At 39.5% G+C, this 13,326-nt stretch overlaps 1 protein-coding gene across 7 annotated transcripts in view; it reads right to left on the bottom strand.

The window, feature by feature from the left end:
- The window catches only part of cops3 (COP9 signalosome subunit 3), a 44,070-nt gene that overhangs the window by 10,455 nt on the left and 20,289 nt on the right, over nt 1–13,326 (bottom strand). For 6 of the 7 annotated variants that reach the window (XR_005945316.1, XM_041206555.1, XM_041206556.1 and 3 more), the window contains 3 exons: nt 12,391–12,483; nt 11,141–11,320; nt 10,420–10,560 (listed from right to left, as the gene is read on the bottom strand). Coding sequence is in view for 6 of the 7 variants with exons in the window: in XM_041206555.1 (XP_041062489.1) it covers nt 10,420–10,560; nt 11,141–11,320; nt 12,391–12,483 (414 nt within the window). In the remaining variant the exon portion in view is untranslated. The remainder of the gene's footprint in view (nt 1–10,419; nt 10,561–11,140; nt 11,321–12,390; nt 12,484–13,326) is intronic. The other variant, XM_041206558.1, reaches the window with a different exon arrangement.

Raw genomic sequence — 13,326 nt, 5'->3', positions numbered from 1 at the left:
ATAAAAAAAAACAGCAAGGGAAGACTAAAAAGATTGTGAGGACCACAAAAAGGAATTCAAAAAGAAATCTGAGGGATATCAAGAAAAAATGTTTTTCTTTAATAACTACATTAACATGGGCAGTCAAGGGTAGTGTGGGCTTGTTTTAAAAATGTGGGTAATATTGGAAATGAAAAAACAGAAATAGCTGGCTTGTTTAATAATTGCCTTTTGTCAGTTGACACCACAGAGGAAGGGCATAATTTCCCTGCAATGTTAGAATTAATAAAAACGAATCAAGGACTGAAACTCACTGAAGTTAACATAAAGAAGAAAACAGTATTAGAAAATATAATGGCACTACAGACTGACAAACCCCCATGGGGCAGAATTTTTAGGTCAGTGTGCGGGCATGCACTGGACCCGATCAGATACAAAATCAGGCATGGTGACGTTAGGCAAGCATCCCAATGTCATTGTGCGCTCGCACGGGACTCCAGTCAGCCGGCGCGCTCAAGTGTCAGGAGCATGACTGCTGACAATTCAAGATGTCCCTGATTGTTCGTGGTCCTTCCAACCTTATGGTTGGCAGACAGGTGAATCTTCCAGGCAGGCTTTGCACTTTTGATGAAACCTTATCCGAGGGTGGAACGCGGTTTTCCTTATTAAATTAAAAAAATAACAATGTATGGGCAGACTTTTCATCATGTATATGTTCAGGTGACTCATTCTGATGTGTGGACATTTGTTTCCGGATTTTAAAATCTTTATTTAATTGTTTTGAAGTCTTCAGCTCCCTGACGCAGCTCCCTGCCTTCAGGGAGCCTTCAGTTAGTGCTTGCCTGCATCCGCACTTACGTCAGCACCCACACCGGCAGCGCTGAGCATTTCAGCATGCACTTCACACTGGCTGGCCGTTAATTAGCCAGCCAGTATGAAATCACGGTCAGGGGCTGATCGTGGGTGGCGGTCCATTCCGCGGCCACTCCCAGGCCCGCCAATCGCACCTGCACACCAACCTACAAATTCTGCCCATGGTATGGGATTGAAAATGCCTTAGGCATAATCTTACACAGCTCCCTCAATTGTCTCTTTAGATTGGAAAATTGAAAACATCCAATATTTGAGAAAGGCGAGTGAGAGAAACCAGGAAATCATAGACCGGTTAGTCTAACATTTGTTGTGGGGATGTTATTAGAATCGATAATTAAGGACAAAGTGACTGAGCACTTCAAGAAATTTGAGTTTATCAGAGAGAGCCAGCAAGAAGTTACAAAGGGTATGTTATATCTAACTAACCTAACCAAAACTTTTGAAGTAACTAAAGTAGATGTAGTAAATGGGGGTATGTCTGTGAATGTAGTTCATATGACCACGAGAAGGTATGCAATAATGCACTAAAATTAAAACTAATGGAATTCAAGGCAAATTATTGTTCTGGGTTAGGTGGTAGAAAAGATTAGGGATAATGGATAAGTACTCTAATTTGAAGAGTGTGACTTAGTGGTGTCCCTCGGTGATCAGCATGATCTGGGGCCTCGACTATTCACTATATTTATTAATGACATAATAAAAGAGAGCCATGTATCCAAGTTTGTCAATGACACAAAGATTGTCAGTTTAGTAAGTAGTATAGACAGGAAAATAACATTACTGAGAGACTTTGAAATGATAAGTGAGGGGGCAAAACAGTAGCTGATGGATTTCAACAAAGGTAAATGTGATGTCAGCCAGTCTGGACCAATAAAGTGTAGATCTGAGTATTATTTAAAATGGTTAAAAGCCAGAACAGTGGAGGTCCAAAGATTCAATATTGATTTTGGAAGAGGTGTAGTGCAAATTCACCAGAATATTACCAAGGCTCCAAAGGTTAGAGTATGAGGAGTGATTACATAAACTAGGCCTTTTGCATAGAAAGTTAGGAGGTGATTTTGTTTGAGGGTTTAGGGCTATGAAAGGATTTAATAGGGTAACGGAAGCTTTTTCCACTGGAAAAGGAGGCATAACCTTTTCACCTGAACCGGGTCACTGAAGAGACACATCAGAAAGTATTTTTCATGCAAAGAGGTGTCAGAAATGTGGAATTCACTCCCACAAAAAAAGCAGTTGTTGCTCACTCAATTAATAGTTACTTTCGCCACTGAACATGGGTGGGAGTAATGCTTTTGCCTCTGTTTGTTAGTCTGTAATCAATATATCTCAAAAGACTAATGGATAGATTTCAACGAAACTTGATACAAAGATAGGCAATGGTCCAAGAAAGAATTGATTGGGGCAATTAGGGATGGGCAATAAAAATGCTTGCCTAGCCAGCAGGCCCACATCCCATGAAAGAATTTTTAAAAAGTGACGATGCAGATCCGGATCCTGGAAATTTTTAAAGGATACATTAACTTTGAGAGATTTGGCAAATTGACCATTTTAAAAAAAAATTGTGGTTTGTTTGATTTAGAATGCTGTTGATTGTTTTAAAATGTTGTGGATTGTCTTAGCTACTGTGGTGGAATATGTCACAATGTTAAAATGCGAGCAGTGTTTTCAGAGCAGGTTATTGCATGTAGATTGGCCAGAAGCCTCCCCGGTGAGATAGCTCTTAATAAAAATAACTATTTTTTCAGCTTTGTAGTTACAGAGCACCCATTAGCCAGGGAAAAGTCTCAGGGAAGAAATGCATAATTGCAATAATGTTGAGTTAACACAGCGTGGCAGAGGTATTCGCTCTACTGAGCACCCTCTTCATTTATTTTAAATCTGAAATCGATAGATATTTGCTAAACAAGGCCATAAAAGGACATGGAACCAAGGCCATAAAAGGACATGGAACCAAGACCAGTGGATGGAGTTAAGGCACTAATTGGCCATGATCTCACTGAAAGGCAGAACAAGCTCAAAGGGTTGAACGGCCTACTCCTGTTCCTATGTTTCCTAACCTAAGGCAATTATTTCCTCTCCAAAAGCCTCATTTCCCATGTCAACTTTGCCAAGTGTATATTCCTATGTTAACATTTCCCATTCAATTTTATTACATCAGCTGTCGCTTGTGACAATTCCTAGGTTGCGACAGTCTAGACATGCAGTATCACAGAATTGTTACGGTGCAGGAGGCCATTCAGCCCATCATGTCTGCAATGGATCTCCAAATGAGCATTATGACTCAGTGCCATTTCCTGCCTGTTTCCCATAACCAAGCACATTAGATGATTGCTTCTATTGAATCCTCTTGAATGCCTCGAATGAATCTGCCTCCACCACACTTCCAGGAAGTTCATTCCAGACCTGAACCACTCATGTGAGAAAAAGTTTTTTTTTTTCACATCACGCTTGGTTCTTTTGCAAATCACTTAAAATCTGTGCCCTCTCGTTCTCGTTCTTTTACGAGCGGGAACAGTTTCTCCCTATCTACTCTGTATAGCCCCCTCATGATTTTGAACACCTCTATCAAATCTCCTCTTAGCCTTCTCCTCTCCAAGGAGGATAGTTTTCCAATCTATCTTCATAACTGAAGTTTCTCATCTCTGGAACCATTTTTGTAAACCTCTTCTGTACTCTCTCCAATGCGTTCACATCCTCTCTGAAGTGTGGCACCCAGAGCTGTGCACAGTATACCAGCTGAGGTCTAACTAGTGTCTATACAAGGCATAACCCTCCTTGCCTTTATACTCTGTGCCCTATTAATAAAGCCTAGGGCTCTGTGTGCTTTATTAAGTGCTCTCTCCACCTGTCCTGCCACCTTTAATGACTTATACACATATATCAGGTCCCTCTGCTCCTGCACAACCTTTAGAGTTGTACCCCTTATTTCATATTGTCTCTCCATGTTCTTCCTTCCAAAATGAATCACCTCACACTTCTCTGCATTGAACTTCGTTGGCCACCTATCTATCCACTCCAGTAATTTGTCTATGCCCTTTTGAAGTTCTACGCTGTCCTCCTCCTAGTTTACAATGCTTCCAAGTTTGGTATCATCCACAAACTTTGAAATTGTTCCCTGCACACCAAGATATAGATCATTAATATATACCAGGAAAAGCAAGGATCCCAATTCTGACCCCTGGGGAACTCCATTACCAACCTTCCTCCAGCCCGAAAAGTATCCATCAACTATTACTTGCTGTTTCCTTTTACTCAGCCAATTTTGTATCCACATCCCTACTGTCCTTTTTATTCCATGAGCTATAACTTATCCCAAGTCTGTTGTGCAGCACTGTATGGAATGCCTTTTGGAAGTCCATGTACACATCAACAGCATTAGCCTCCAGCAAATTAGTTAAACATGATTTTTCCTTAAGAAATTCATGCTGGCTCTTCCTAATCAGCCTACATTTTTCTATGTGACTATTAATTCTAACCCAAATAATTGTTTCTAGAAGCTTCCCCACCACTGAAGTTAAACTGATTGTCCTGTAATTGCTTGGCTTATCCTTACAACCTTTTTTGAACAAGGGTGTAATGTTTGTAATTCTCCAGTCCTCTGGCATCTCCCTTGAGTCTAGGGAAGACAAAGATTTTGGCTAGTGTACCTGCAATTTTCACTCTCACTTCCTTCAATATCCTTGGGTGCACCTAATCTGGTCCCAGTGCCTTGTCAACTTTAAGTACCAGCAGTTTATCCAATACCACCTCCTTATCAATTTTGAACCCTTCTGGTGACAGAGTTTCCTCCTCTGTCACCATGGCCTGGGTAGCACACGCTTTCTTGGTAAGGACAGGTGCAAAGTATTAACTTAATACCTCAGCCCCCTGCCTCCATGCGTAAATCTCCTTTTTTGGTCCCTAATCGGCCCTACTCTTCCTCTTAACCACCCTTTTATTATTTATTTGCCTATAGAAGACTTTGGGATTCCCCTTATGTTGGCTGTCAGTCCTTTCTCATTACCCCTCTTTCGCTTCTCTTATTTGCTTCTTCACCTCTCCTCTGAACCTTCTGTATTCAGCTTGGTTCTCAATTGTGTTTTCTGCCTGACACCTGAAGTCAGAAACACACTTTTTCTTCTTTATCTTAACTTCTCTCTCCTTTTTCATCCAGGGAGCTCTGGATCTGTTTGCCCTACCTTCCCCTTTTGAGGGAATATAACATGACTGTGCCAAACTATTTCTTCTTTGGAGGTAGCCCATTATTCAGCTACAGTTTTTCCTGCCAACTTTTGGTTCCGATCTATCTGGCTCATCTCCGTTCTTGCCCCATTGAAGTCAGCTCTCCTCCAGTTAATTATTCTTATTCTGAATTGCCCAGTGTCCTTTTCTATCGTCATCCTAAACTTTATGATGCAATGATCACTGTCTCCTAAATGTTCCTTCCCTGACACTTGTTCTTGGAAATGAGGTGGGCCAAGCAAATCCAGTCTAGCAGTGACTCATTTACACATACTGCTGCAAAAAAATGCTGAACACACTCTAGAAACTTTTGCCCCTCTCCACCCTTTACACTACCACTATCCCAGTCTATATTCAGGTAAGTAAAGTCCCCCATTATAACTACTCAATAATGTTTGCACCTCTCTAACTTCCCTGCAGGTTTGTTCCTCTTTGTGTGTAAGTTTCTTTTAAAATTTTGTCTTTTGTTTTTGCAGTTTCCCTTTAAGGGACTGCCTTTTACTTTATCCCTGATTTTGTTAGTTTATTTCGTTTGACTCGAAAGAATTACATCTTTCCCACTAGTCTATAAACTACACCAAGCAATGTAACTGCACCCTTTATGTTCCTTAGCTCCCAAATCGATTCTGTCCTTGAACTCTCTGGGACATCCTCTTTCTCCAGCACTGCAATGCGCTTAACTAATACAGCCACCCCTCCTCCTTTTCTTCTTACCCTATCCTTCCTGAACACCTTGCACCCAGAAATATTTAACATCCAGTTCTGCGCTTCCTTGAGCCAGGTCTTTGTTATTGCCACAACATCATAATTCCACATGGCAATCTGCACCTATAGCTCACCAATCTTATTTACTGTACTCTATGCATTCACATACATTCAGTATAACCCAGGTTTAGACTTCATTACCTTCTCCTTTACTTCAACACTGCCTATTATTCTCTATTTTAGTGCTGTCTCTCCCAGTATTTTGTGCACTTTGGTATTACTCTCTAATATTCTCTCCTGGTTCCCATACCCCTGCCAAGTTAGTTTAGAGCAGCCCCCCACCACCGCTGAGTTAGTTTAAAGCACCCCCTCGCCCCAGCCAAGTTATTTTAAAGACCCCTCCCTACCCACAATAGCAATAGCAAAATGCTCCACAAGGAACTCAGTCCCAGCTCTGTTCAGGTGCAGCCCATCAGGCCTGTACAACTACCATCTCCCCCAGAGCCAGTGTCTCAGGAATCCAAAGCCCTCCTTGCTGCACCATCTTTCCAGTCACACATTTAACTGCCTTATCCTCCTATTTCTGTGCTCACTTGCACATGGCATTGGGAGTAATCTGGAGACCACTACTTTTGAAGTCCTGCTTGCTAATTTTCTACCTAGCTCCCTAAATTCTGTCTGCAGGATCACGCCCCCTTTCCTACCTAAGTCACTGGTACTAAAGTAGACCACAACCTCTGGCTGTTCACCCTCCCCCAGAACAATGCCCTGCAGCCACTCAGTGGCATTCTTGACCCTGGCACCATGCAGGCAACATACCATCCTGGAGTCACACCTATAGCCGCAGAAGCACCCGTCCCCTAGTGAATCCCCTATCATTATTGCTCTTCCTTTCTTCTTCCTCCCATCCTGTACAACCGAGCCACTTATGATGCCACAAACTTGTCTCTGACTGCACTCCTCTGAGGAACCAACACCCTCACCAGTATCCAAAAAGGAAAAACCAATTAGTAAGCGGGACCCCAGGTGACTCCTGCACTACCTGTCTCGTTCTCTTCAACTGCCTGGCAGTCACCCATTCCTTTTATGCCTCCATGCTTCTAACCTGCAATGTGACCATCTCTCTGAACGTGCTAGCCACATAGCTCTCAGGTTCGCGGATGCACCACAGTGGCTCCAGCCACCGCTCAAGCTCCAAAACCCGGAGCTCAAGTTTCTGCAGCTGGCAGCACTTCCTGCCCATCTGGTTGTCTAGGTCACCAGTAGTGACCACAACTTCCCACATATTACAGGACATGCATTCCACATAACCGAGCTGCCCTGCCAGGTCTTAATTTTACTTCTTACATTAACTTTATTTTACTTTGGTTTACTTATATTACTTTATGTTACGGTTCCCAACTTCCCCTTATTCCTAATGTATCTTACTCAAATCCAAGTAGCTACTTCTTTAAAAATAACACACTTTTCTAATTTACAGCTATTTAAAGACCATCCCTAACAGCAGTTTCTTACCAACTAATGAGCTTATAGTTTTCCTGTGATGTCATTGTTTGATTTTTTTTTTCAAACTCATCTCTGAAGGTGAGGTTTACACCCAGGTCCATTTCTGCTCTGCTGCTCCTGTTCCCGACTTAGAATAATTCCTATGTATACCGCACCTCTTTCCCCTGTGCACCATATTCCACTGTGAGCCTAATTCACTACTCACTCCATCTCCGTCTCACTCCGGCATAGCTGCCTGTCTCCTCACATACCCCTTATTGAAATACAAGTATTTCCCAGTCTGAATCATATTGTGTCAGTATAAGTGGAGCTGTGCTTTCCTCATGCTGTAACAGGGTCTCTGAAGATTTCTATTTTTCCCCAAATTATTTGATAACAAGGAGAGAATAAATTTTAAAAGTTTTTAAGGTAAAGTTTCAGATATAAAAAATTATTGTTTTAATTCCAGTGAAAGCCTCACTCAAACGCACATCAAAGGTGTGAGGTATGATTAAAAGGAAAGCAATTATACTGATTATTTAATTGATTAATACTGAAAAAACTGTAAACAATTCTTCATGCAGAAAATGTTGATTTTGGTCCATAAAAATTAATGATTTGTCTCTTTGTCAATCATGATATTTGATTTTGCTATACCAAATAGTTTGAGCTCTTCTAATTTTTTAAAATTTTAAATTCAGGTCAGAGACACTAAGGCCATCTTTACAGCGGACATGCATTCTTCATTTATAATTAGCTCTTAAATACAATTATTTCCACAAAATGAGCATATGAACGGGCTAGCTATTTCACAAGAACCCTCCCTTCACCATTGCTACCAAAATGTAACATTTCTCCTCCTTACAGCTACTAAATTTAAAGCTTCATAACACCCCAAGTGCCATGGAATCCCAGCATCTTTCTCAGGCTGCCAAACCCATGACCCACCTGCAGTGCTGTCAAACCTCAGGATCCTGCCTCGCCAAATTAATATCTAAACGTCTCCTCCCTCTCCAGTGCTTATATAAAAATGGGAAATGAATGAAAGAAACACTAGGAAATTAAATGGGAGGACCACAAAGGTCAAAGGGCAAAGCAAACTTCAAGCCGCAACAAATTTGTAGAATTTTCAAATGCTAACTTTGTACTTCAACATTATGGGTACTGTTTCCCAATAATATTCCATCAACACCACATAATTTCTCCACTCCTCAGTGATACTGTTCAAGCACAGTGAACAACAGCATAAGAGAGCCACTAAAGTATTCAAATTAATCCCCAAGGTACATGCTTTCATGATCTCTCATCTAAAATAAATGTCATCCACTTTGAATCAAATCACATTTTAAGTATATGATCAATAGGGGCACAAATTGCCTCCATACATAGAGGCAGTTAGTCAAGTTCTCTTGCCTGATTGCAAATTTCCCACCCAAGCCAACAACAAACGTCACTGTCCATCCTCCTTGGACTGCACTCCAAGAGGATTTAGTATCCTCAGGACAGGTGAAAAGAAAAAGGAACAAAATTGGCATGAAAGCTTCCACTGATAGATCGTTAGGTACATTAATTTATTTTTAATGCAAAACTAAAGAGAATGGGATTGAAAAGTGAAATGAGCAGGTTCCAAAAAAAAACCACCATTCATCAACTGAAAACAAAGTTTGCTTAATTATAATCTTGATATGACAAATATCTGCCCTGAGTCTGTGAAACTACATGCATTATCTAGAGCAGTACCCTTCTGTGCAGCGTTATACAAATAGAATAGGCTCATTTCATCTTGTTACATGGAACAACAGTGGTGGCTTCACTCAGCTTATCAATGTAAACATGGGAAATGAATGGCAGAAGACGCTAAGATGTTAAACAGGGCAACCAGAAAAGGAAAGAAACCTTCAAGCTGCAACACAGTTGTAGAATTTTGAAATGGTAACTTTTAGACTTTACCATTGTAGGCACCATGTCCCAGTCACTCTTTCCTCAGCACTACTATCATCATGTCAGCCGTGCTGCTCACAAGGTGTTCAACAGTTTACATCATATCCCAGTCCACATCTGAATTAAATCAAACCAAAGGACAGCAGAGGAAAGAGCACAAATATTAAAATAAATAGTCAAAATTACCGCGTAATGGACACGCTTAATCACTTTGAAGTATATGTTTCTCACTCAGCCACTTTTTTAAGCAAAACAAAAATGAGTATCACAACTTATATGTCGTTAGCTTAGAAAAACATCCAAGGTACTTGACAGTTGAGATAAGGAGCAAGCATCCAGCTTAAGAAAGATGACCAAAAAAATTGATAAAAACAAGATGTTTTGATGAGGCTTTTAAAAGATAGAAAAAAAAAGTCAGACAGGAAAAGACAGATTTGTCTCTGGCACCTATTTCAGAGCAGAGGGAATGGGAGGGGGGGGCAAATCCAGATCAGATTGACAAGGCTAGCCTCTGGCAGGCACTCTGGGGCGGTGAAAAAGAGAGAGGTCGATTGGGGCTAATACTCATTAAGGAGAGGAGGGTTGGGAATAAGGGCCTCTACGCACTGTTTGGAGAACTTCAATGGAGGCACAGACAGAAGTTGTGGGCTTATCCTAAAGGAAGTCAAGCCCGGGTCCCCAGCAGGAGAGAATGAGGAATAGCAGACAATTGACTGCAGGCCAGCCATCCCAGAAGTGCTGTGTGTAGCTTAGCTTCAAAGCTCAGTTGTAGATCAACACCTAAATCAAATCATTTCTAAATATGCATTCTTTCAGTTACAGTTTCAAAAGTTTCACATTGTAAGTGCTTAGGTTATAAAATATTATGATTTGGAGCACGAATTGGGCATTCTGTTGGATTTCAACACTAAAATAAAACTTGCAAAACATTACACAACATACACCAAATTAAATGAAATAAAGTAATTGGGTTTAATGCTTAAAGATAAGATAATAAATGGAATTATTTTAACATAATCGCTATCTGTAGACACTTAGGATGAAAATTATAAAACAAAGTCTAAAGGGTGTGCAATGTTGTGTTAACAGTACAGTTCAAAGGCATCACTACACTAGGTTATTTTCAATTAATTACTGAAAAAAATCTCAAGGCAAGATTGACCAAAGGTGAAGTGCTAAAAACTCTCACCTCTAAAATTAAATTTGCAATCTCACCTTAATGAATCTTCCCACTATCTGTGATGTGTATTTGGGCAGCTGCTGAACTTTCCCATGCAGAATCAAGGAGACAAGAATATACTTTTTATAAGACTCCAACATAATGTGACTGACTGCCATGGCTGGAGTTGTTATTGCCTGAGGGGAAAAAAATGGATACTTCTAATTGTTAATGAGTATTTCAACAATCTGATTTTACTACCTACTTTTGAGTTAAAAGCCATTGAATCTGATGAATTAAACCAAAGGCAGCTATTCCCGCTTGTACCACTATTGCATTAAAGCAATATGACTCAAATTCCGTGCAAGACCAATGTAATACTTAACATTCACCAATTGCCCTATTCATGTGCTTCCTAGTATGTATTATGTTCCAGAAAAGGACAAAGGTCTTCCTTCCTATCTGCTACTATTTAAAGTTGCCATTAACTTCTCAGAATAAAACTGACATTATACTTGAAGAGTTACATCCTTGGTGCAAAGTTTGTCATTTTGGTTAAGTGGGTAATATTTATCCCAACCTCCAAAGCAGAATCTGATATCCGTCAGTCACCTGCAAATGTCAGTAAGTTGGAGGTTGAAATTTGTAGTAGCCACAAAATACAAACATTGTAATGCAATTTTATGATAGTTTTGATATATTAATATAGGGTACTTAGCAAACAAATATTCAAGACTCATTCTTGAAGATACCATTTCCAACTATGTTCATTTTTACCTGTTCATAGAAATACAGTGCCCGCTCAAAGTTCTTGAGTCCTGTGTAGATCATGCCACCATAATAGTAATAACATAGAAAGTGCTTGGCATCATAGGCTCCATTTTCTTTACAAATATCTGTCATATCCACTTCCAGGTAGGGAATTGCAGGATTGAAGCATTTTGCTAGCAGGCAAAGCTATTAAATGGAAAAAAATGCTTGTTGAACATACAAAGATCTTAGATATTTTATTGTGCTTTTGGAAACTAAGAGTAAGAGCAATTTTATAGTTGAAAACCTTTACAAGGTTTCCTCCAATGCAAAAGTCAAGCCTCATATTTAAAATAATAAAATCAATGCAATCAGGTACAATTTGCATACCAGACAGTATATAAAACTAAATGGAGGCATTAAGAAATGCAGGCACCATGCAAAAAGTCAGTCTGAAATGTAGATATAATTAGTCGTGGTGAATAAACACACTGCAAAAAGCAATAAGAATCTCTTTCTCGGTGCAAGAATGCATGCAACTGCCACTAATATTGTGTTTTATATACTGCATGGCTCTTGGTTGTGAAGTTAAGTGCCTCTGATTCTGGCATACATGAGAAATATGAACCTTCTGAACACAGTGATACTGGCAGCTCCACTCTTAATAAATGTCTGACAAGTTGAGGTTTATTGAGGTACAAGTTCCAGAGTCAAGTCAGACCCAAGTGCATTGAAGAGTCAAAATACAGTGGGTCCCAATAACTCATGGTACTCTGCTCAGTGATACTGGCTGCAATATTTATACTGTTGCTGGCACCACTTGTTGAATATATAACATTTTTTTAAAAGAAAATTGTACTAATTTTCAGTCATTTAAAAAAATGCTGACAATGTAAAAAATAAACAGCAGCTGGGAAAAATGTTGGTTCGAACTGAATAATTGAAAGGCTAACCCATTAAGTATCTCAGATCAACCAAACACCTGCTGATGCCTTCCATAATTGGGTTAGATTCTACTGTTTGTCTGTTTTTTTCCCACTATGTCATCACTTATTGCAATTTATACCAAAACTTATTTTAAAAAAATAAATTTGTAGAAATGTTAGGCTTGCCAATTTCCAAAACAGAGAGACGCAGAGGAGAAAGGGATCAGAGGGATCCCCCAAATTGTAGAAGGAATAGAGATCCTCAAAAATATTATAACTGTGATGGAAAACATTGTGATTCTTTGTATACAAATTAAAGACCACTTGCACACACAAATAAACTAATCTTACCTGGCAGAGGTCAGCGTGAACTGAGGTAAGTTGGTTTGTATTCATCTGCATCTTGTCTATGGCCTGTTTTAGAATGCTAATGCCTCTCAGTGGCTTTAAAAAAAAAATCAAATTATTTTAAACTGAACATTCTTCTTTTCCTCAATACATTAAATACACAGAAATTCCGCATACCCCTGCCCCACATGCAACACTGTCATCAGTATCCTAGGCCAAGTAGTATAATGATCTCTGCCCAACAACCCCAAGTGGAAGATTATGGACATCAAAGGTGTGATTGAGAAGAGCCATAATACCCAGGGTCAAATAGTCCACTGATACTATTAAGAACTAAACATGAGTAATAGCCACAAGTAAGGTACTTGAGAACAACTGTGCTTAAAGACTATACCCAAGTAAGAAATCAACACCTTCAGGAGGGGAAGAAAATAATAGGGAAGAAAAATTGTTAAGAAACAAAATGCCAAGAAATATTTTAAGCTGGCAAAATTTGATTTTAACCTCTATGAACTATATAGTAAAAATTATAATTTCACACAGGACTATAAATATGTGAAGTTCAATATGAACTTTCCAATATGTCTAACATGGAAACTGTCTGTAAGTCAATGCTATAAACATAAAGAGGCATTTGTTGATGATCTAGTTTATGAGATAAAACAGATAAGTACTTTGGACCACACTTAATTTCCTCCATGTAATTGGTATTTCAATGCCAAACAGGCCATCTTTAATCATCTTTTACTTCAAAATGATGAGATTCTTTAAACACAATGAATATCAATACTTCATTTTTAATCTTATATCTCATGCAATAACTGCACATCCAAGTGCAAGAATCCTAAAATTTCACTGACCCATTCATTATGTGGAATTTTCTGGCAGAACACCTCTCCTGCATCGATTTCATTCAAACAATTTCAGTACATTACATTC

Source organism: Carcharodon carcharias, chromosome 15 (assembly GCF_017639515.1).
Source record: "Carcharodon carcharias isolate sCarCar2 chromosome 15, sCarCar2.pri, whole genome shotgun sequence".
Classification (NCBI taxonomy): Eukaryota; Metazoa; Chordata; class Chondrichthyes; order Lamniformes; family Lamnidae; genus Carcharodon; species Carcharodon carcharias.
Note: the sequence above shows the minus strand (reverse complement) of the source record. Positions and strands in the feature narration are given on the sequence as shown.